Raw genomic sequence first — 24,356 nt, 5'->3', positions numbered from 1 at the left:
ATTCTATTGATTGATTGATTGAAATCTTTCAGCCAATAGGAATGCAAGGGACGCCATCTTGGATCATGTCACTTGCATAGAAGCTCCAGTTTATGGCGGCAACCGTATTGAAGAAGATCTCCGTGCCAGATGTTTTCAGGATGGACCCGCTCCGGATGGATGAAGATAGAAGATGCCGTTTGGATGAAGATTTCTTGCCATCTGGATGAGGACTTCGCCGGCTGGATGAAGATGGAAGAGGCCGCCCGGCTAAGACTTCTTGCTGACTGAATGATGACTTCGCCGGCTGGATGTATGCTTCAAGCGGGACTTCAATAACTGTAAGTGGATCGTCGGGGGTTAGTGTTAGGTTTATTTAAGGTTTTTTTGGGTGGGTTTTATGTTTAGAGTAGGGTCTGGGTAGGTAAAAGAGCTAAATGCCCTTTTAAGGGCATTGCTCATACAAATAACCTTTTCAGGGCAATGGGGAGCTTAGATTATTATAGATAGGGTTTTTATTTGGACGGGTTGGTTGGTTGGGTGGTGGGTTTTACTGTTGGGGGGTGTTTGTATTTTTTTTACAGGTAAAAAAGCTGATTTCTTTGGGGCAATGCCCCACAAAAGGCCCGCAACTTTTCCATACCGCAGATCCCCTTACGTCAATTGCGTATCCTATCTTTTCAATGGGATCTTTCTAACTCCGGTATTTAGAGTCGTGTCTGAAGTGAGCGTTAGAAATCTAACGACAAAACTCCAGCCGCAGAAAAAAGTCAGGAGTTAAGAGCTTTCTGGGCTAACGCCGGTTCATAAAGCTCTTAACTACTGTGCTCTAAAGTACACTAACACCCATAAACTACCTATGTACCCCTAAACCGAGGTCCCCCCACATCGCCGCCACTCGATTAAATTTTTTTAACCCCTAATCTGCCGACCGCCACCTACGTTATACTTATGTACCCCTAATCTGCTGCCCCTAACACCGCCGACCCCTATATTATATTTATTAACCCCTAACCTGCCCCCCACAATGTCGCAGCCAGCTACCTACAATAATTAACCCCTAATCTGCCGACAGCAAAGAACCGCCACCTACATTATAGCTATGTACCCCTAATCTGCTGCCCCTAACACCGCCGACCCCTATATTATATTTATTAACCCTTAATCTGCCCCCCTCAACGTCGCCTCCACCTGCCTACACTTATTAACGCCTAATCTGCCGAGCGGACCTGAGCGCTACTATAATAAAGTTATTAACCCCTAATCCGCCTCACTAACCCTATAATAAATAGTATTAACCCCTAATCTGCCCTCCCTAACATCGCCGACACCTAACTTCAATTATTAACCCCTAATCTGCCGACTGGAGCTCACCGCTATTCTAATAAATGTATTAACCCCTAAAGCTAAGTCTAACCCTAACACTAACACCCCCCTAAGTTAAATATAATTTTAATCTAACGAAATTAATTAACTCTTATTAAATAAATTATTCCTATTTAAAGCTAAATACTTACCTGTAAAATAAATCCTAATATAGCTACAATATAAATTATAATTATATTAGAGCTATTTTAGGATTTATATTTATTTTACAGGTAACTTTGTATTTATTTTAACCAGGTACAACAGCTATTAAATAGTTAAGAACTATTTAATAGCTAAAATAGTTAAAATAATTACAAATTTACCTGTAAAATAAATCCTAATCTAAGTTACAATTAAACCTAACACTACACTATCAATAAATTAATTAAATAAAATACCTATAATTATCTACAATTAAACCTAACACTAAACTATCAATAAATAAATTAAATACAATTCCTACAAATAAATACAATGAAATAAACTAACTAAAGTACAAAAAATAAAAAAGAACTAAGTTACAAAAAATAAAAAAATATTTACAAACATTAGAAATATATTACAACAATTTTAAACTAATTACACCCATTCTAAGCCCCCTAATAAAATAACATAGCCCCCCAAAATAAAAAAAATGCCCTACCCTATTCTAAATTACTAAAGTTCAAAGCTCTTTTACCTTACCAGCCCTGAACAGGGCCCTTTGCGGGGCATGCCCCAAGAAGTTCAGCTCTTTTGCCTGTAAAAAAAAACATACAATACCCCCCCCCAACATTACAACCCACCACCCACATACCCCTAATCTAACCCAAACCCCCCTTAAATAAACCTAACACTAAGCCCCTGAAGATCTCCCTACCTTGAGTCGTCTTCACCCAGCCGAGCCAAATTCTTCATCCAAGCGGAGCAAGAAGAGGTCCTCCATCCGGTAGAAGTCTTCATCCAAGCGGGGCAGAAGAGGTCTTCCATCTGATTGAAGTCTTCATCCAAGAGGCATCTTCTATCGTCATCCATCCGGAGCGGAGCGGCAGCATCCTGAAGACCTCCGACACGGAACATCCATCCTGGCCGACGACTGAACGACGAATGACGGTTCCTTTAAATGACGTCATCCAAGATGGCGTCCCTCGAATTCCGATTGGCTGATAGGATTCTATCAGCCAATCGGAATTAAGGTAGGAATATTCTGATTGGCTGATGGAATCAGCCAATCAGAATCAAGTTCAATCCGATTGGCTGATCCAATCAGCCAATCAGATTGAGCTTGCATTCTATTGGCTGTTCCGATCAGCCAATAGAATGCAAGCTCAATCTGATTGGCTGATTGGATCAGCCAATCGGATTGAACTTGATTCTGATTGGCTGATTCCATCAGCCAATCAGAATATTCCTACCTTAATTCCGATTGGCTGATAATATCCTATCAGCCAATCGGAATTCGAGGGACGCCATCTTGGATGACGTCATTTAAAGGAACCGTCATTCGTCGTTCAGTCGTCGGCCAGGATGGATGTTCCGCGTCGGAGGTCTTCAGGATGCTGCGCTCCTCTCCGGATGGATGACGATAGAAGATGCCTCTTGGATGAAGACTTCAATCGGATGGAAGACCTCTTCTGCCCCGCTTAGATGAAGACTTCTACTGGATGGAGGACCTCTTCTTGCTCCGCTTGGATGAAGAATTTGGCTCGGCTGGGTGAAGACGACTCAAGGTAGGGAGATCTTCAGGGGCTTAGTGTTAGGTTTATTAAAGGGGGGTTTGGGTTAGATTAGGGGTATGTGGGTGGTGGGTTGTAATGTTGGGGGGGGTATTGTATGGTTTTTTTTTACAGGCAAAAGAGCTGAATGTCTTGGGGCATGCCCCGCAAAGGGCCCTGTTCAGGGCTGGTAAGGTAAAAGAGCTTTGAACTTTAGTAATTTAGAATAGGGTAGGGCATTTTTTTATTTTGGGGGGCTTTGTTATTTTATTAGGGGGCTTAGAGTAGGTGTAATTAGTTTAAAATTGTTGTAATATATTTCTAATGTTTGTAAATATTTTTTTATTTTTTGTAACTTAGTTCTTTTTTATTTTTTGTACTTTAGTTAGTTTATTTCATTGTATTTATTTGTAGGAATTGTATTTAATTTATTTATTGATAGTGTAGTGTTAGGTTTAATTGTAGATAATTATATGTATTTTATTTAATTAATTTATTGATAGTGTAGTGTTAGGTTTAATTGTAACTTAGGTTAGGATTTATTTTACAGGTAAATTTTTAATTATTTTAACTATTTTAGCTATTAAATAGTTCTTAACTATTTAATAGCTATTGTACCTGGTTAAAATAAATACAAAGTTACCTGTAAAATAAATATAAATCCTAAAATAGCTCTAATATAATTATAATTTATATTGTAGCTATATTAGGATTTATTTTACAGGTAAGTATTTAGCTTTAAATAGGAATAATTTATTTAATAAGAGTTAATTAATTTCGTTAGATTAAAATTATATTTAATTTAGGGGGGTGTTAGTGTTAGGGTTAGACTTAGCTTTAGGGGTTAATACATTTATTAGAATAGCGGTGAGCTCCAGTCGGCAGATTAGGGGTCAATAATTGAAGTTAGGTGTCGGCGATGTTAGGGAGGGCAGATTAGGGGTTAATACTATTTATTATAGGGTTAGTGAGGCGGATTAGGGGTTAATAACTTTATAATAATAATAGCGGTGCGGTCCGCTCGGCAGATTAGGGGTTAATAAGTGTAGGCAGGTGGAGGCAACGTTGTGGGGGGCAGATTAGGGGTTAATAAATATAATATAGGGGTCGGAGGTGTTAGGGGCAGCAGATTAGGGGTACATAGGGATAATGTAAGTAGCAACGGTTTACGGAGCGGCAGATTAGGGGTTAATAATAATATGCAGGGGTCAGCGATAGTGGGGGCGGCAGATTAGGGGTTAATAAGTGTAAGGTTAGGGGTGTTTAGACTCGGGGTACATGTTAGAGTGTTAGGTGCAGACGTAGGAAGTGTTTCCCCATAGCAAACAATGGGGCTGCGTTAGGAGCTGAACGCGGCTTTTTTGCAGGTGTTAGGTTTTTTTTCAGCTCAAACTGCCCCATTGTTTCCTATGGGGGAATTGTGCACGAGCACGTTTTTGAGGCTGGCCGCGTCCGTAAGCAACTCTGGTATTGAGAGTTGCAGTGGCGTTAAATATGCTCTACGCTCCTTTTTTGGAGCCTAACGCAGCCATTCTGTGGACTCTCAATACCAGAGTTATTTTAAAGGTGCGGCCAGAAAAAAGCCAGCGTTAGATACGCGGGTCGTTACCGACAAAACTCTAAATCTAGCCGTTAGCGTTTATTTTTTTGTAATATAGTAATTTTTAATAAGGTTAAATAGTATATTTAAATAATTTTAGAAGGGTTAGGTTTTTTTAATATGTAATTTAGTTAATTTAATTGGTAGTTTAATTTAATTGTAGTATAATAGTTAGGGTAGGTTAATTAATAGTTTAAAAATAGTTTATATTAATTCTACAGGTAAGTTTAAATTTATTTGAAGATAGGAATGTTGTAATTTTAATTTAAAGTTAGCGGGTTGTTAGGTTTAGGGGTTAATAGCTTAATTTAGTTTATGGCGATGTGGGGGGCTGGCGATTTAGGGGTTAATAGGTTTAGTTAGTCGTAGTGATGTGGGAGGCCAGAGGTTTAGGGGTTAATACGTTTAGTTAGTGGTAGTGATGTGGGAGGCCAGAGGTTTAGGAGTTAATACGTTTAGTGGCGGCGGGATCCTGGAGCGGCGGGCTAGGGGTTAATAACTTTATTTAGTGCCGGTGAATGCAGCATAGTTGAGGCTTTGATAAATATCCCCCTATATATTTGTTCAGGTAAATACCCTTCCACTTGGATTAATTCATCCAAAGTGTCATTGAACTTTGCAGCGGCTTCTGAATCTGCACTTGCTGCTTCTCCTGAAACCCGCACATTATGCAGACTGAATATTCTTCTAAAATGTTTAAACCATCCAGTGCTTGCCTGGAAATTATCTTTGTAATCCTCACCAGCTTTCTCCTTTAAAGGGCCATAATATCCAAATTTTTAAACACTTGAAAGTGATGCAGCATAGCTGTAAAAAGCTGACTAAAAAATATCACCTGAACATCTCTATGTAAAAAAGAAAGATATTTTACCTCAAAAGTTTCTCAGTAGCCACATCCCATTGTAAAGGACTTATAAGCAGCATATCAGTATGTCTGTCCCGGGACAGCCGAAGAATTGAGCCTTGTGCACTCTCATGTTATTTCCCTATTCAATGTAAGGAAGTTTACAATAAAATCTCATGAGAGTTAAGTCAAATCTCATGAGATCACAGTAAAAAAGTTAATGACCTCAGCACTGCTGATGCTGATTGGCTGCTGTTCATTTCTTCATTTTTTTTTTATTTTTTTTCTTTACCTGCAGCTGAGCAGCACCTGAGTATACCTTTTTACACAGAACTTAATCTGTGAGCTGAGGCAGTTGTGAGGTAAAACATCTTTCTTTTTACATAGAGATGCTCAGGTGATATTTTCCGGACAGCTTTTTACAGTTATGCTGCATCAGTTTCAAGTGATTTAGCATATGAGTATTATGTCCCTTTAAAGTCTCAAACAGAACTTTTGGCCTTCATCTGAATTGTTAGTAGGCTTATGGGTGTTCGTTTTTGTATTGATCCTCTATCCACAACATTAATAATTTCTCCATTTGGTGAATGCGTCCTTGTCGTTGTTTTGTTTTTATTGTTGATTTCATTGGTCCGGAACCTTTTACAGCTTCACGTATGCGTTCCTTGTCCTTAATAATCGTGGAAACTGTAGAAAGTGACAGTTTCATATCACTGCTTTATGACTTTCATTTTTAGCTCCAAATCAAGAGCTTTACTCTGCTTCTTTGTAGCTCTGCCGCTATACATTACAGGTCTTTTGGACTGTGACATGGTGTGACAAAGGCTGCTGCACCAGTCACTCTCGTGCGGCCGCATACAAGAACCGCCTTCAGACCGCCATCAGCACAAGCACCGCCTTCAGTACGACACATGGTCGTAAGTACGGATGGCCGTAGGTCACATAGGTCATAAGTCGATGAATATCTGTATATGCATTTCTAAAGATGGATATGTATATATATATATATATATATATATATATACACATATATGTATGTTTATATATATATTTACACAGTATATATATATATATATATATATATATATATATATATATATATATATATATATATGTGTGTGTGTGTCTATATTTGTGTACATATATATTTATATCTGTATTTACAGACATATATACACATATAAACATAAATACATAAATACACACACAATATTATATATATATATATATATATATATATATATATTGTATATATAGATGCTTTAGAGCCCTTAGCATATAAGTAGATGAAAACATGAAAAAACATATTTATGTAACATTCATATTTAATAAAGTGTAATACAAGTGTAATACTGTGTATATACTGTAAATATTTCACATTCCAATGTTTTGTACATAGCAGAATATGCTCTTTGTATTTATAAATAGATATTCCTATATACAGTATATCTGTTTATATATATATACCTATATATAATCATGTATATTATATATAGGTAAAAATATATGTTTGTGCAAAATACCATCAGATATATATATATAGAAATATGTATTTATGAATAAATAGAACATATTCTATGGGGGATATTAATCAAGCTGTCAACCGCAAATACGCCGGAATTCCGCAGCGTAATTGTTGTGAGCTTGATCCAGCAAATGTTGAAATTTGTGACTTAACATATGATCCGCCGGTCTCAATTATGCTTACTTCATTACAGATGTTCCGAATACACATTCGGCTCTATTTGACACCTTTTCCCAGTTATCAAACTTTTAACAGGTACGCTCGCCGCTATTCCGACTCAGCGTATCTGGTTTTCAATCCGCCACCCTGGAGGCCGCGGATGCCATAGAAATCAATCGGAGCCTGAAAGCACCGAAAGTTTATGTTCGATGCTGCCAGATATCCCATTGATTTATATGGTTGAAAACAAGTTACGTTTACACCTAACACCCTAACATAAACCCCAAGTCTAAACACCCCTAATCTGCCGCCCCCGACATTGCCGCCACCTAAATAAAATGTATTTACCTATTCCGCTGCTCCCCGACACCGCCACCACTAAATAAACTTATTAACCCCTAAACCCCTGGCCTCCCACATCACTACCACTAACTAAACCTATTAACTCCTAAACCATCAGCCCCCCACATCGCCATAAACTAAATTAAGCTAATTAAAATTACAACATCCATATCTTCAAATAAATTTAAACTTACCTGTAGAATTAAAATATTAATTAACCTACCCTAACTATTATCCTACAATTAAATTAAACTACCAATTAAATTAACTAAATTACATATTAAAAAAAAAAACCCTAACACTATTCAAATTATTTAAATATACTATTAAACCTTATTAAAAGTACTACATTACCAAAAAAAACAACAACTAAGTTACAAAAAAAAACAAACACTAAATAACGACAAATAAAAAAACACATTATCAAAAATAAAAAAGAATTACACCTAATCTAATAGCCCTATCAAAATAAAAAAGCCCCCCCCAAAATAAAAAAGCCCTAGCCTACAATAAACTACCAATGGCCCTTAAAAGGGCCTTTTGTGGGGCATTGCCCCAAAGACAGCTCTTTTACCTGTAAAAAAAAAATACAAACACCCCCCCAACAGTTAAACCCACAACCCCCCCAACCCCCCCAAATAAAAAACCTAAGCTCCCCATTGCCCTGAAAAGGGCATTTGTATGGGCATTGCCCTTAAAAGAACATTTAGCCATTTTACATGCCCAGACCCTAATCTAAAAATAAAACCCACCCAAAAAAACACTTAAAAAAACCTAACACTAACCCCCGACGATCCACTTACAGTTCTTGAAGTCCCGCTTGAAGGATCCATCCAGCCTGAGAAGTCATTATCCAGGCGGCAAGAAGTCTTCATCTGGTTGGCCTCTTCTATCTTCATCCAGCCGGAGAAGTCCTCATCCAGGTGGCAAGAAGTCTTCATCCAGACGGCATCTTCTATCTATCTTCATCCATCCGGCGCAGAGTGGTTCCATCCTGAAGACATCCGGCGCAGAGCATCCTCTTCATACGGTCACCGCTGTAAACTGGAACTTCAATGCAAGTGATGTCATCCAATATGGCATCCCTTGCATTTCTATTGGCTGAAAGATTTCAATCAGCCAATAGGATTAGAGCTGCTTGGAACAGCCAATAGGATTTTAGCAGCTCTATTCCTATTGGCTGATTAGAACAGCCAATAGGATTTTAGCAGCTCTAATCCTATTGGCTGATTGAAATTTTTCAGCCAATAGGAATGCAAGGGACGCCATCTTGGATGACGTCACTTGCATTGAAGTTCCAGTTTACGGCGGCGGGTTGTTTGGTTTAGGGGTTAATAGCTTAATTTAGTTTATGGCAATGTGGGGGGAAGACGGTTTAGGGGTTTATAGGTTTATTTAGTGGCGGTAATGTGGGAGGCCAGAGGTTTATAGGTTAATACGTTTATTTAGTGGCGGCGGTGTCGGGGAGTGGCAGAATAGGGGTTAATAACTTTATTTAGGTTGCGGCGGTGTCAGGGAGCAGTGGGATAGAGGTTAAACATTTTAGTATAGCGGTGGCGTTTAGTGACAGGGTATAAATAAAGTTGTGAAAAAACATAATTTATGCTTACCTGATAAATGTATTTCTCTTGTAGTGTATCCAGTCCACGGATCATCCATTACTTGTGGGATATTCTCCTTCCCAACAGGAAGTTGCAAGAGGATCACCCACAGCAGAGCTGCTATATAGCTCCTCCCCTCACTGCCATATCCAGTCATTCGACCGAAACAAGCCGAGAAAGGAGAAACCATAGGGTGCAGTGGTGACTGTAGTTTAATTAAAATTTAGACCTGCCTGAAAAGGACAGGGCGGGCCGTGGACTGGATACACTACAAGAGAAATAAATTTATCAGGTAAGCATAAATTATGTTTTCTCTTGTTAAGTGTATCCAGTCCACGGATCATCCATTACTTGTGGGATACCAATACCAAAGCTAAAGTACACGGATGATGGGAGGGACAAGGCAGGAACTTAAACGGAAGGAACCACTGCCTGTAGAACCTTTCTCCCAAAAACAGCCTCCGAAGAAGCAAAAGTATCAAATTTGGAAAATTTGGAAAAAGTATGAAGGGAAGCCACAGCTCTAGTAGAATGAGCTGTAATCCTTTCAGGAGGCTGCTGTCCAGCAGTCTCATAGGCTAAACGGATTATACTCCGAAGCCAAAAAGAAAGAGAGGTTGCCGAGGCCTTCTGACCTCTCCTCTGTCCAGAGTAAACAACAAACAGGTTAGATGTTTGGCGAAAATCTTTAGTAGCCTGTAAGTAAAACTTCAAGGCACGGACTACATCTAGATTATGCAAAAGACGTTCCTTCTTTGAAGAAGGATTAGGACATAATGATGGTACAACAATCTCTTGATTGATATTCTTGTTAGAAACCACCTTAGCTAAAAACCCAGGTTTTGTACGCAGAACAACTTTATCTGAATGAAAGATCAGATAAGGAGAATCATAATGTAAGACAGATAACTCCGAGACTCTTCGAGCCGAGGAAATAGCCATCAGAAAAAGAACTTTCCATGAAAGAAGTTTGATATCAATAGAATGAAGGTTCAAACGGAACCCCTTGAAGAACTTTAAGAACCAAGTTTAAGCTCCATGGAGGAGCAACAGGTTTAAACACAGGCTTAATTCTAACTAAAGCCTGACAAAATGCCTGAACGTCTGGAACTTCTGCCAGACGCTTGTGTAAAAAAATAGACAGAGCAGAAATCTGTCCCTTTAAAGAACTAGCTGATAATCCTTTGTCCAAACCCTCTTGGAGGAAGGACAATATCCTAGGAATCCTAACCCTACTCCATGAGAAATTCTTGGATTCACACCAATGAAGATATTTACGCCATATCTTGTGGTAAATTTTCCTGGTGACAGGCTTTCGTGCCTGTATTAAGGTATCAATTACTGACTCGGAGAAGCCACGCTTTGATAGGATCAAACGTTCAATCTCCATGCAGTCAGTCTCAGAGAAAGTAGATTCGGATGATTGAAAGGACCTTGTATTAGAAGGTCTTGTCTCAGAGGCAGAGTCCATGGTGGAAAGGATGACATGTCCACTAGGTCTGCATACCAGGTCCTGCGTGGCCACGCAGGCGCTATCAATATCACCGATGCTCTTTCCTGTTTGATTTTGGCAATCAGACGAGGGAGCAGAGGAAACGGTGGAAACACATAAGCCAGGTTGAAGAACCAAGGCACTGCTAGAGCATCTATCAGTGCCGCTTCTGGGTCCCTGGACTTGGATCCGTAACAAGGAAGCTTGGCGTTCTGGCGAGACGCCATTAGATCCAATTCTGGTTTGCCCCAACGGAGAACCAATTGAGCAAACACCTCCGGATGGAGTTCCCATTCCCCCGGATGAAAACTCTGACGACTTAGAAAATCCGCCTCCCAGTTCTCTACACCTGGGATATGGATCGCTGACAGGTGGCAAGAGTGAGTCTCTGCCCAGCGAATTATCTTGGAGACTTCTGACATCGCTAGGGAACTCCTGGTTCCCCCTTGATGGTTGATGTAAGCCACAGTCGTGATGTTGTCCGACTGAAATCTGATGAACCTCAGTGTTGCTAGCTGAGGCCAAGCCAGAAGAGCATTGAATATTGCTCTTAACTCCAGAATATTTATTGGGAGGAGTTTCTCCTCCTGAGTCCATGAACCCTGAGCCTTCAGGGAGTTCCAGACTGCACCCCAACCTAGAAGGCTGGCATCTGTTGTTACAATTGTCCAATCTGGTTTGCGAAAGGTCATACCCTTGTACAGATGGGCCCGAGATAACCACCAGAGAAGAGAATCTCTGATTTCCTGATCCAGATTTAGTAGAGGGGACAAATCTGTGTAATCCCCATTCCACTGACTGAGCATGCATAATTGCAGCGGTCTGAGATGCAGGCGCGAATGGCACTATGTCCATCTCCGCTACCATTAAGCCGATTACTTCCATGCACTGAGCCACGGTGGGGCGCGGAATGGAGTGAAGAACACGGCAAGCATTTAGAAGTTTTGATAACCTGGACTCCGTCAGGTAAATTTTCATTTCTACAGAATCTATTAGAGTCCCTAGGAAGGAAACCCTTGTGAGAGGAGATAGAGAACTCTTTTCTTCGTTCACTTTCCACCCATGCGACCTCAGGAATGCCAGAACTATCTCTGTATAAGATTTGGCAATTTGAAAGCTTGACGCCTGTATCAGGATATCGTCCAGGTAAGGAGCCACCGCTATGCCTCGCGGTCTTAGGCCCGCCAGAAGTGAGCCCAGAACCTTTGTAAAAATTCTTGGGGCTGTCCGAATGGAAGAGCTACAAATGGAGAGTCTGCCCCCTACTAGATCCGTTGTCGGATAGGGGGCCGCTCCTTCATGCTGTCTTAGAGGCAGCAGCAGGCTTTCTGGCCTGCTTGCCCTTGTTCCAGGACTGGTTAGGTTTCCAGGCCTGCTTGGATTGAGCAAAAGTTCCCTCTTGTTTTGAAGCAGAGGAAGTTGATGCTGCACCTGCCTTGAAATTTCGAAAGGCACGAAAATTAGACTGTTTGGCCTTTGATTTGGCCCTGTCCTGAGGAAGGGTATGACCCTTACCTCTAGTAATGTCAGCAATAATTTCTTTCAAACCAGGCCCCAATAAGGTCTGCCCCTTGAAAGGAATGTTAAGTAATTTAGACTTTGAAGTCACATCAGCTGACCAGGATTTGAGCCATAGCGCCCTACGTGCCTGGATGGCGAATCCGGAATTCTTAGCCATTAGTTTAGTCAAATGAACAATGGCATCAGAAACAAATGAGTTAGCTAGCTTAAGAGTTCTAAGCTTGTCAACAATTTCAGTCAATGGAGCTGTATGGATGGCCTCTTCCAGGGCCTCAAACCAGAATGCCGCCGCAGCAGTGACAGGCGCAATGCATGCAAGGGGCTGTAAAATAAAACCTTGTTGAATAAACATTTTCTTAAGGTAACCCTCTAATTTTTTTATCCATTGGATCTGAAAAAGCACAACTGTCCTCAACCGGGATAGTGGTACGCTTTGCTAAAGTAGAAACTGCTCCCTCCACCTTAGGGACAGTCTGCCATAAGTCCCGTGTAGTGGCATCTATTGGAAACATTTTTCTAAATATAGGAGGTGGGGAAAAGGGCACACCGGGCCTATCCCACTCCTTACTAATAATTTCTGTAAGCCTTTTAGGTATTGGAAAAACATCAGTACTCACCGGCACTGCATAGTATTTATCCAGCCTACACAATTTCTCTGGCACTGCAATTGTGTCACAGTCATTCAGAGCAGCTAATACCTCCCCAAGCAATACACAGAGGTTCTCAAGCTTAAAGGGACAGTCTAGTCAAAATTAAACTTTCATGATTCAGATAGGGCAGGCAATTTTAAACAACTTTCCAATTTACTTTTATCATTAAATTTGCTTTGTTCCCTTGGTGGTATTTTTGAAAAGCTAAACCTAGCTAGGCTCAAACTGATTTCTAAACAGTTGAAAACCGCCTCCTAGCTCAGAGCATTTTGAAAGTTTTTCACAGTAAGACTGTGCTAGTTCACATGTGTCATATAGATAACATTGTGCTCACTCCCGTGAAGTTATTTAGGAGTCTTTACTGATTGACTACACTGCATGTCTGTCAAAGGCACTTAGATAAGGAGGCTGTCTGCAAAGGCTTAGATACAAGGTAATCACAGATGTAAAAAGTATATTAATATAACTGAGTTGGTTATGCAAAAACGGGGAATGGGTAATAAAGGGATTATCTATGTTTTTAAATAAGAAACATTTTGGTGTAGACTGTCCCTTTAAATTTAAAATTAGAAACACCCACAGACTGAAACTCTCCGTCCTCAGGTTCTGCATATTGTGACGCAGTATCAGACATGGCATCTACGCGCTCTGTATCTCATCTAACCCCAGAGCTATCGCGCTTGCCTCTCAATTCAGGCAATCTGGATAATACCTCTGACAGGTTATTATTCATGAATGCAGCCATGTCCTGCAAAGTAATCGCTATGGGCGTCCCTGATGTACTTGGCGCCATATTAGCGTGCGTCCCTTGAGCGGGAGGCGAAGTGTCCGACACGTGGGGAGAGTTAGTCGGCATAACTTCCCCCTCGACAGACCCCTCTGGTGACAATTCTTTTATAGATAAAGACTGATCTTTACTGTTTAAGGTGAAATCAATACATTTAGTACACATTCTCCTATGGGGCTCCACCATGGCTTTTAAACATAATGAACAAGTATCCTCTGTTTCAGACATGTTTGTACAGACTAGCAATGAGACTAGCAAGCTTGGAAAACACTTTAAAGCAAGTTAAAAAGCAATATAAAAAACGTTACTGTGCCTTTAAGAGAAACAAATTTTGACAAAATTTGAAACAACAGTGAAAAAAGGCAGTTACACTAACAAAATTTTTACAGTGTATGTAACAAGTCAGCAGAGCATTGCACCCACTTGCAAATGGATGATTAACCCCTTAATAACAAAAACAGAATAACAAATGACAAAAACGTTTTTTAAACAGTCACAACAACTGCCACAGTCTACTGTGATTGTTACCCTCCTCAAACACGACTTTGAAGCCTTTTGAGCCCTTCAGAGATGTCCTGGATCATGCAGGAAGAAGCTGAATGTCTCTGTCAGTATTTTTATCTGCACAGAAAAGCACTAAAATAGGCCCTTCCCACTCATATTGCAACAGTGGAAAGCCTCAGGAACTGTTTCTAGGCAAAAATCAAACCAGCCATGTGGAAAAAACTAGGCCCCAATAAGTTTTGTCAACAAACATATATAAAAACGATTAAACATGCCAGCAAACGTTTTATATTACACTTTTATAAGAGTATGTATCTCTATTAATAAGCCTGATACCAGTCGCTATCACTGCATTTAAGGCTTTACTTACATTAATCCGGTATCAGCAGCATTTTCTAGCAAATTCCATCCCTAGAAAAATATTAACTGCACATACCTTATTGCAGGAAAACCTGCACGCCATTCCCTCTCTGAAGTTACCTCACTCCTCAGAATATGTGAGAACAGCAATGGATCTTAGTTACTTCTGCTAAGATCATAGAAATCACAGGCAGATTCTTCTTCTAATGCTGCCTGAGATGAAACAGTACACTCCGGTACCATTTAAAAATAACAAACTTTTGATTGAAGTTAAAAAACTAACTATAATACACCACTCTCCTCTTACTACGTCCATCTTTGTTGAGAGTTGCAAGAGAATGACTGGGTATGGCAGTGAGGGGAGGAGCTATATAGCAGCTCTGCTGTGGGTGATCCTCTTGCAACTTCCTGTTGGGAAGGAGAATATCCCACAAGTAATGGATGATCCGTGGACTGGATACACTTAACAAGAGAAAGCAGAATAGACTCGAGATCGATGACTGCTAGTTAACAACAGTCCGATGCTCATCGCCTCGTACTTGGTGTGCGTCTTTTTGCCGGCTTTTTTTATAAATAAGGAGAGCATATTGAGATACGTGACCGCGATGTTCGGCGAAGTTAGGCGAGCGTATTGGTGCCGGCGAATGCAGCATAGTTGACAGCATAGCTTGATAAATATCCCCCTATGTGAAGAACATTGGATTGTGAAATATTAATATTTTCATGTCGAGTTAGTGCACATGAGAATAGGTGATCATGTTGGCACGCGAGTAGGGTGTTTTTTTCCCACTTTTTTTCTCCATTGACTTCTATGGGGGAATAGGTTATTGCACATGCAATATTCTAAGTTCAGCTTTTTACTCATAATACGAGCGCAACCCGACACACGCAAAAAGCTTACTACTAGCCCAGTTAACGCTCAAGCATGAGTGTTAAATAGGTCTCCACTTGTAATTTGACCCTTAAAAAAAGAAAACACAAGACAATTACACTGCAGATGGACCCAGAAGATGTACTATCCTAATTACACTTAGCAAACACATACACAAAACAGTGTTTATACAGACACCACACAAGTGGACATTTTACGGAAACGGACTATGCACTATACCTTTTTGCAACAATAATTGTGGGGGTACATAGGGAGTAGGATAAACCCATTTATTCCCCACTTTTGTGGGTCTCACTGAACTATAGCCTGCATATAATAGGGATCTTTTTAACTCAAACTATGCACCACAATGGGCCTTCTAGTCCACTTGTGTGGTATCTGTATATACACTGCTGATATGTTTGCTTTGTGCAATTAGGATAGTATATCTCCTGGGTCTCACTCTGCAGTGTAATTGTCCTTCATTTTCTTTTTAAGTGTTTTTATCTGGCAGCATAATTCTGCCTTTTATAGTTCAGATTAAAAGCTACATTTTCCTTTTGATATCCTTAGCACATTTATCAGTGGCACATTGTATCTGGCAAATTTAATTTAGGCACTCTTGGCACATATATCAGTGATGCACTGTACCTGGCACATTTCATTCAGACACCATTGGCACATTTATCAGTGGTGCACTGTACCTAGTACGCTTCAATCAGGCACCCTTGGCTCATATATAAGTGGTGCACTGTACCTGGCACACTTCAATCAGGCACCCTTGGCACATATATCAGTGGTGCACTGTACCTAGCATGCTTCAATCAGGCACCCTTGGCTCATATATAAGTGGTGCACTGTACCTGGCACACTTCAATCAGGCACTCTTGGCACATATATCAGTGGTGCACTGTACCTAGCACGCTTCAATCAGGCATCCTTGGCTCATATATAAGTGGTGCACTGTACCTGGCACACTTCAATCAGGCACCCTTGGCACATATATCAGTGAGGCACTGTACCCGGTACACTTCAATTAGACATCCTTGGCACATATATCAGTGGTGGACTGCACCTGGCACACTTCAATCAGACGCCCTTGGCACATATATCAGTGGTGCACTATATCTGGCACATTTCATTCAGGAACCCTTGGCACATATATTAGTGGTGCACTGTACCTGGCGCATTTCATTCAGGAACCTTTGGCACATATATTAGTGGTGCACTGCAACTGGAACATTTCATTCAGGCACCCTTGGCATATATATATGGGGTGCACTGTACCTGGCACATTTCATTCAGACACCCTTGGCACATATATAAGGGGTGCACGGCACCTGGCACATTTCATTCAGGTGCCCTTGGCACATATACCAGTGGGGCACTGTACCTGGCACACTTAAATCAGGCACCCTTGGCACATATATTAGTGGTGCAATGTACCTGGCACATTTCATTCAGGTGCCCTTGGCACAGATATCAATGGTGCACTGTACCTGGCACATTTCATTCAAGCGCCCTTGGCACATATATTAGTGGTGCACTGTACCTGGCGCATTTCATTCAGGAACCCTTGGCACATATATCAGTGGCACATTATACCTGGCGCATTTCATTCAGGTACCCTTGGCACATATATCAGTGGCACATTATACCTGGCACATTCTATTAAGGCACCCTTGGCACATATATCAGTGGCACATTATACCTGGCACATTTTATTCAGGAACCCTTGGCACATATATCAGTGGCACACTGCACCTAGCACACTTCATTTAAGCACCCTTAGCACATATATCAATGGCACATTGCACCGGGCAAATTTCATTCAGGTACCCTTGGCACATGTATCAGGGGTACATCGTACCTGATGCATTAAAGATACACCCTTGACACATATCAATGACACACTATACCTGGCATATTTCATTAAGGCACCATTTATACATACCTCAGTAACATACTACTTGGCAAAATGTGGGCAAAAATGTGCCAGTAGCGGCACCCTTGACATATATATCTTAGTGGCACACTTTTCCTGGTGCATTTCATTACTATTGGCTTATACTACTGTGGCATGCTCTACGTGATGAATTTCATAACCTTGGCTTATACTACCATGGCACACTCTACCTGGCATATATCTTTACCCCTGGCTTATACTACCATGGCACACTCTACCTGGCACATATCATTACCCTTGGCTTATACTACCATGGCAAATGTCATTACCATTGGCTTATACTACTGTGGCACACTCTACCTGGCACATTTCATTACCCTTGGCTTATACTTCCATGGCACACTCTACCTGGCACATATTATTACCCTGGCTTATACTACCATGGCACACTCTACCTGGCACATATTATTACCCTGGCTTATACTACCATGGGACACTCTACGTGGCACGTCATTACCATTGGATTATACTACTGTGGCACACTCTACCTGGCACATATAATTACCCTTGGCTTATACTACCGTGGCACACTCTACTTGACACATTTAATTATCCTTGGCTTATACTACCATGGCACACTATACTTGGCACATTTAATTATCCTTGGCTTATACTACCGTGGCACACTCTACTTGACACATTTAATTATCCTTGGCTTATACTACTGTGGCACATTCTACCTGGCACATATAATTATCCTTGGCTTATACTACTGTGGCACACTCTACCTGGCACATATAATTATCCTTGGCTTATACTACTGTGGCACACTCTACCTGGCACATATAATTATCCTTGGCTTATACTACTGTGGCACATTCTACCTGCACATATAATTATCCTTGGCTTATACTACTGTGGCACACTCTACCTGGCACATATAATTATCCTTGGCTTATACTACTGTGGCACACTCTACCTGGCACATATAATTATCCTTGGCTTATACTACTGTGGCACATTCTACCTGGCACATATAATTATCCTTGGCTTATACTACTGTGGCACACTCTACCTGGCACATATAATTATCCTTGGCTTATACTACTGTTGCACACTCTACCTGGCACATATAATTACCCTTGGCTTATACTACTGTGGCACACTCTACCTGGCACATATAATTACCCTTGGCTTATACTACCGTGGCACATTCTACCTGGCACATATAATTACCCTTGGCTTATACTACCGTGGCATACTCTACCTGGCACATATAATTACCCTTGGCTTATACTACCGTGGCACACTCTACCTGGCACATATTATTACCCTGACTTATACTACCGTGGGACACTCTACGTGGCACATGTCATTACCATTGGCTTATACTACTGTGGCACACTCTACCTGGCACATATAATTACCCTTGGCTTATACTACCGTGGCACACTATACTTGGCACATTTAATTATCCTTGGCTTATACTACCGTGGCACACTCTACCTGGCACATATAATTACCCTTTGCTTATACTACCGTGGCACACTCTACCTGGCACATATAATTACCCTTTGCTTATACTACCGTGGCACACTCTACCTGGCACATATAATTACCCTTTGCTTATACTACCGTGGCACACTATACTTGGCACATTTAATTATCCTTGGCTTATGCTACCATGGCACACTCTACCTATCATTAACATATCATTACCCTTGGCTTAGGGATGGGGGAAGCTGCTAGAGAACAATATGATTCCCTCAGCATAAGGGATGCCTATGATTTTGTTGTGCACAAAGCAAAAAGGTAAAATCCAGTGTATGTGTGCATTATCATTATATTTATGTTTGTTTGTATGCGTGTGTGCATGTGTGTGCACGTATCTGTATGTGTTCATGTGTGAAGTTAGGTGCCTGAATTTATGCATGTGTGTGTGTATAAGTGTACAGCTGTGCTTGTATAAATATGTCTGTATGTGTATATGTTTGTGTGTATATATATCTCCATATATGTGTGTGTGTGCATGTATATATATCTTTGTGTGCGCGCATGTATATGGTAATATGTATGTGTGTGTGCGCATTTATATCTGGATGTATGTGACTGTGTATGCATATGTTTTTGTGTGTATGCATGTATATGGGTCTGTATTTGTGTGTGCGTGTGTGAATGTATATGTTTTTGTGTGTGTGCCTGAATACATTTTTGTGTATGTATATGATTTTTTGTATGTGTGCCTGTATATGTATGTGTATGTATATGATTTTGTGTATGTGTGCCTGTATATGTGTGTGTATGTATATGATTTTGTGTATGTGTGCCTGTATATGGATGTGTATGTATATGATTTTGGGTATGTGTGTCTGTATATGTGTGTGTATGTATTTGATTTTGCATATGTGTGCCTGTAAATGTATGTGTATGTATATGATTTTGTGTATGTGTGCCTGTGTATGTATGTATATGATTTTGTGTGTGTGTGCCTGTATATGAGTGTGTGTATATGATTTTGTGTATCTGTGCCTGTATATGTATGTGTGTGTATGTATATGATTTTGTGTATGTGTGCCTGTAAATGTATGTATATGATTTTGTGTATGTGTGTCTGTATATGTGTGTGTATGTAAATAATTTTGTGTATGTTTATGTGTGTGTGTCTGTATATGTGTATGCATGTATATGTTTTTGTGTGTGTGCATGTATATGTTTTTGTGTATATGTATGTGTTTGTGTGTGCGCATGAATATGTTTTTGTGTAAATGTATATGTTTGTATATTTGTGTGTATGTATATGTCTGTGTAGGTGTGTGTATATGTATGTGTGCATGTGTATGTGCAGGTATATATTTGTGTGTATGTGTGTGTGTGACTGTGCATGTATATGTTTCTGTGTCTGTGTGAATGTATGTATAAATGTATGTTTATGTGTATGCCTGAATTTGTACGTATGTGTATCTGCATGTATGTATAAGTGTGTATAAATCTGCATGCATGTATGTGTGTGCGCATGTATGTGCGTGTGTATGTTTGTGTATATATGTGTATGTGTCTACGTATGTGTGTGTGTGTTTATGTATGTGTGTATGTATGTATGATTGTGTGTGTGCACGTGCATGTATGTTTGTGTGTATGCATATGTGTATGTATGTGCCTGTGCATATATATGTGTGTATATGTAGGTGTGTGTGTGTGCATGAATATGTTTGTGTGTGTGTGTACGTAAGTGTGTGTATGTCTATGCATATATGTGTATGTGTGTGTGTATGCCTGTACAGTATGTATGTATCTGTATGCATGTGTGTGTGTATGCATGTATGTATGTATGTGTGTGTGTGTGTATGAGTGTGTGTGAGTGAGTGAATGAGTACCCTTGGGTGTAAGTGTAGGATGACATGTGGGGTCACAGTCACTCTATAGCTCCATGTAATGTGTCTCTAAATGCTGAGCATATGTGCACCTACACATCTAGATTTCAGTACTTACCTTGATTGGACAAGGGAAGGGAGGACCCTCTGCCGGACCAGGTCAGGAACTTTAGGCTCACGACACGCTGGAATAGGACATCAATAGGATAAATGATATAAATAGGGGCAAATACACTGAGACTGCACCACATCACAAAGCTTTACAATAGTATTATTCAGTACAGATCTACACTCTTTATTTATGTCCTTTTTTTTTTTTACAAGTTTCATAGCAACCACTGTACAAAGGAATTTTACAGTGAGGTCTCTCTGTGCTGCAGTGGGGTCTCTCTGTGTTACAGTGGGGTCTCTCTGTGTTACAGTGGGGTCTCTCTGTATTACAGTGGGGTCTCTCTGTATTACAGTGGGGTCTCTCTGTGTTACAGTGGGGTCTCTCTGTGCTACAGTGTGGTCTCTCTGTGCTGCAGTGGGGTCTCTCTGTGTTACAGTGGGGTCTCTCTGTATTACAGTGGGGTCTCTCTGTGTTACAGTGGGGTCTCTCTGTGTTACAGTGGGGTCTCTCTGTATTACAGTGGGGTCTCTCTGTATTACAGTGGGGTCTCTCTGTGTTACAGTGGGGTCTCTCTGTATTACAGTGGGGTCTCTCTGTGTTACAGTGGGGTCTCTCTGTGCTACAGTGTGGTCTCTCTGTGCTGCAGTGGGGTCTCTCTGTGCTGCAGTGGGGTCTCTCTGTGTTACAGTGGGGTCTCTCTGTATTACAGTGGGGTCTCTCTGTATTACAGTGGGGTCTCTCTGTGTTACAGTGGGGTCTCTCTGTATTACAGTGGGGTCTCTCTGTGTTACAGTGGGGTCTCTCTGTGCTACAGTGTGGTCTCTCTGTGCTGCAGTGGGGTCTCTCTGTGTTACAGTGGGGTCTCTCTGTGTTACAGTGGGGTCTCTCTGTATTACAGTGGGGTCTCTCTGTATTACAGTGGGGTCTCTCTGTGTTACAGTGGGGTCTCTCTGTATTACAGTGGGGTCTCTCTGTGTTACAGTGGGGTCTCTCTGTGCTACAGTGTGGTCTCTCTGTGCTGCAGTGGGGTCTCTCTGTGCTGCAGTGGGGTCTCTCTGTGTTACAGTGGGGTCTCTCTGTATTACAGTGGGGTCTCTCTGTGTTACAGTGGGGTCTCTCTGTATTACAGTGAGGTCTCTCTGTGCTACAGTGGGGTCTCTCTGTGCTGCAGTGGGGTCTCTCTGTATTACAGTGGGGTCTCTCTGTGCTGCAGTGGGGTCTCTCTGTATTACAGTGGGGTCTCTCTGTGCTGCAGTGGGGTCTCTCTGTGCTGCAGTGGGGTCTCTCTGTGTTACAGTGGGGTCTATCTGTGTTACAGTGGGGTATCTCTGTGTTACAGTGGGGTCTCTCTGTGCTGCAGTGGGGTCTCTCTGTGCTGCAGTGGGGTCTCTCTGTGTTACAGTGGGGTCTATCTGTGTTACAGTGGGGTCTCTCTGTGTTACAGTGGGGTATCTCTGTGTTACAGTGGGGTCTATCTGTGTTACAGTGGGGTCTCTCTGTATTACAGTGGGATCTCTCTGTGTTACAGTGGGGTCTCTCTGTGTTACAGTGGGGTCTCTCTGTATTACAGTGGGGTCTCTCTGTGTTACAGTGGATTCTCTCTGTGCTGCAGTGGGGTCTCTCTGTATTACAGTGGGGTCTCTCTGTGCTGCAGTGGGGTCTCTCTGTATTACAGTGGGGTCTCTCTGTGCTGCAGTGGGGTCTCTCTGTGCTGCAGTGGGGTCTCTCTGTGTTACAGTGGGGTATCTCTGTGTTACAGTGGGGTCTATCTGTGTTACAGTGGGGTCTCTCTGTGCTGCAGTGGGGTCTCTCTGTGTTACAGTGGGGTATCTCTGTGTTACAGTGGGGTCTCTCTGTATTACAGTGGGGTCTCTCTGTATTACAGTGGGGTCTCTCTGTGCTGCAGTGGGGTCTCTCTGTGCTGCAGTGGGGTCTCTCTGTGTTACAGTGGGGTCTCTCTGTGTTACACTCTGTGTTACAGTTGGGTCTCTCTGTGTTACAGTGAGGTCTCTCTGTGCTGCAGTGGGGTCTCTCTGTGCTGCAGTGGGGTCTCTCTGTGTTACAGTGGGGTCTCTCTGTGTTACAGTGGGGTCTCTCTGTATTACAGTGGGGTCTCTCTGTGCTGCAGTGGGGTCTCTCTGTGCTGCAGTGGGGTCTCTCTGTGTTACAGTGGGGTCTCTCTGTGTTACAGTGGGGTCTCTCTGTATTACAGTGGGGTCTCTCTGTGCTGCAGTGGGGTCTCTCTGTGTTACAGTGGGTTCTCTCTGTGTTACAGTGGGGTCTCTCTGTATTACAGTGGGGTCTCTCTGTGTTACAGTGTGGTCTCTCTGTGCTGCAGTGGGGTCTCTCTGTATTACAGTGGGGTCTCTCTGTGTTACAGTGGGGTCTCTCTGTGTTACAGTGGGGTCTCTCTGTATTACAGTGGGGTCTCTCTGTGTTACAGTGGGGTCTCTCTGTATTACAGTGGGGTCTCTCTGTGCTGCAGTGGGGTCTCTCTGTGCTGCAGTGGGGTCTCTCTGTGCTGCAGTGGGGTCTCTCTGTATTACAGTGGGGTCTCTCTGTGTTACAGTGGGGTCTCTCTGTATTACAGTAGGGTCTCTCTGTGCTGCAGTGAGGTCTCTCTGTGCTGCAGTGGGGTCTCTCTGTGCTGCAGTGGGGTCTCTCTGTGTTACAGTGGGGTCTCTCTGTATTACAGTGGGGTATCTCTGTGTTACAGTGGGGTCTCTCTGTGTTACAGTGGGGTCTCTCTGTATTACAGTGGGGTCTCTATGTGTTACAGTGGGGTCTCTCTGTGTTACAGTGGGGTCTCTCTGTGTTACAGTGGGGTCTCTCTGTATTACAGTGGGGTCTCTCTGTGTTACAGTGGGGTCTCTCTGTGTTACAGTGGGGTCTCTCTATGTTACAGTGGGGTCTCTCTGTATTACAGTGGGGTCTCTCTGTGTTACAGTGGGGTCTCTCTGTGTTACAGTGGGGTCTCTCTGTATTACAGTGGGGTCTCTCTGTGCTACAGTGTGGTCTCTCTGTATTACAGTGGGGTCTCTCTGTGCTACAGTGGGGTCTCTCTGTATTACAGTGGGGTCTCTCTGTGCTACAGTGTGGTCTCTCTGTGCTGCAGTGGGGTCTCTCTGTGCTGCAGTGGGGTCTCTCTGTGTTACAGTGGGGTCTCTCTGTGTTACAGTGGGGTCTCTCTGTGTTACAGTGGGGTCTCTCTGTATTACAGTGGGGTCTCTCTGTGCTGCAGTGGGGTCTCTCTGTGTTACAGTGGGGTCTCTCTGTGTTACAGTGGGGTCTCTCTGTATTACAGTGGGGTCTCTCTGTGTTACAGTGGGGTCTCTCTGTGTTACAGTGGGGTCTCTCTGTATTACAGTGGGGTCTCTCTGTATTACAACAAGGTCTCTGTGTTACAGTGGGGTCTCTCTGTATTACAGTGGGGTCTCTCTGTGTTACAGTGGGGTCTCTCTGTATTACAGTGGGGTCTCTCTGTGCTGCAGTGGGGTCTCTCTGTGTTACAGTGGGGTCTCTCTGTGTTACAGTGGGGTCTCTCTGTGTTACAGTGGGGTCTCTCTGTATTACAGTGGGGTCTCTCTGTATTACAGTGGGGTCTCTCTGTGTTACAGTGGGGTCTCTCTGTATTACAGTGGGGTCTCTCTGTATTACAACAAGGTCTCTG

At 42.0% G+C, this 24,356-nt stretch overlaps 1 protein-coding gene across 1 annotated transcript in view; it reads right to left on the bottom strand.

The window, feature by feature from the left end:
* The window catches only part of PAMR1 (peptidase domain containing associated with muscle regeneration 1), a 262,966-nt gene that overhangs the window by 39,572 nt on the left and 199,038 nt on the right, over positions 1–24,356 (bottom strand). Inside the window, exon 8 of the mRNA XM_053720525.1 lies at positions 20,693–20,759. Coding sequence (XP_053576500.1) covers positions 20,693–20,759 — 67 coding nt within the window. The remainder of the gene's footprint in view (positions 1–20,692; positions 20,760–24,356) is intronic.

Source organism: Bombina bombina, chromosome 7, assembly GCF_027579735.1.
Source record: "Bombina bombina isolate aBomBom1 chromosome 7, aBomBom1.pri, whole genome shotgun sequence".
Taxonomy (NCBI): domain Eukaryota; kingdom Metazoa; phylum Chordata; class Amphibia; order Anura; family Bombinatoridae; genus Bombina; species Bombina bombina.
Note: the sequence above shows the minus strand (reverse complement) of the source record. Positions and strands in the feature narration are given on the sequence as shown.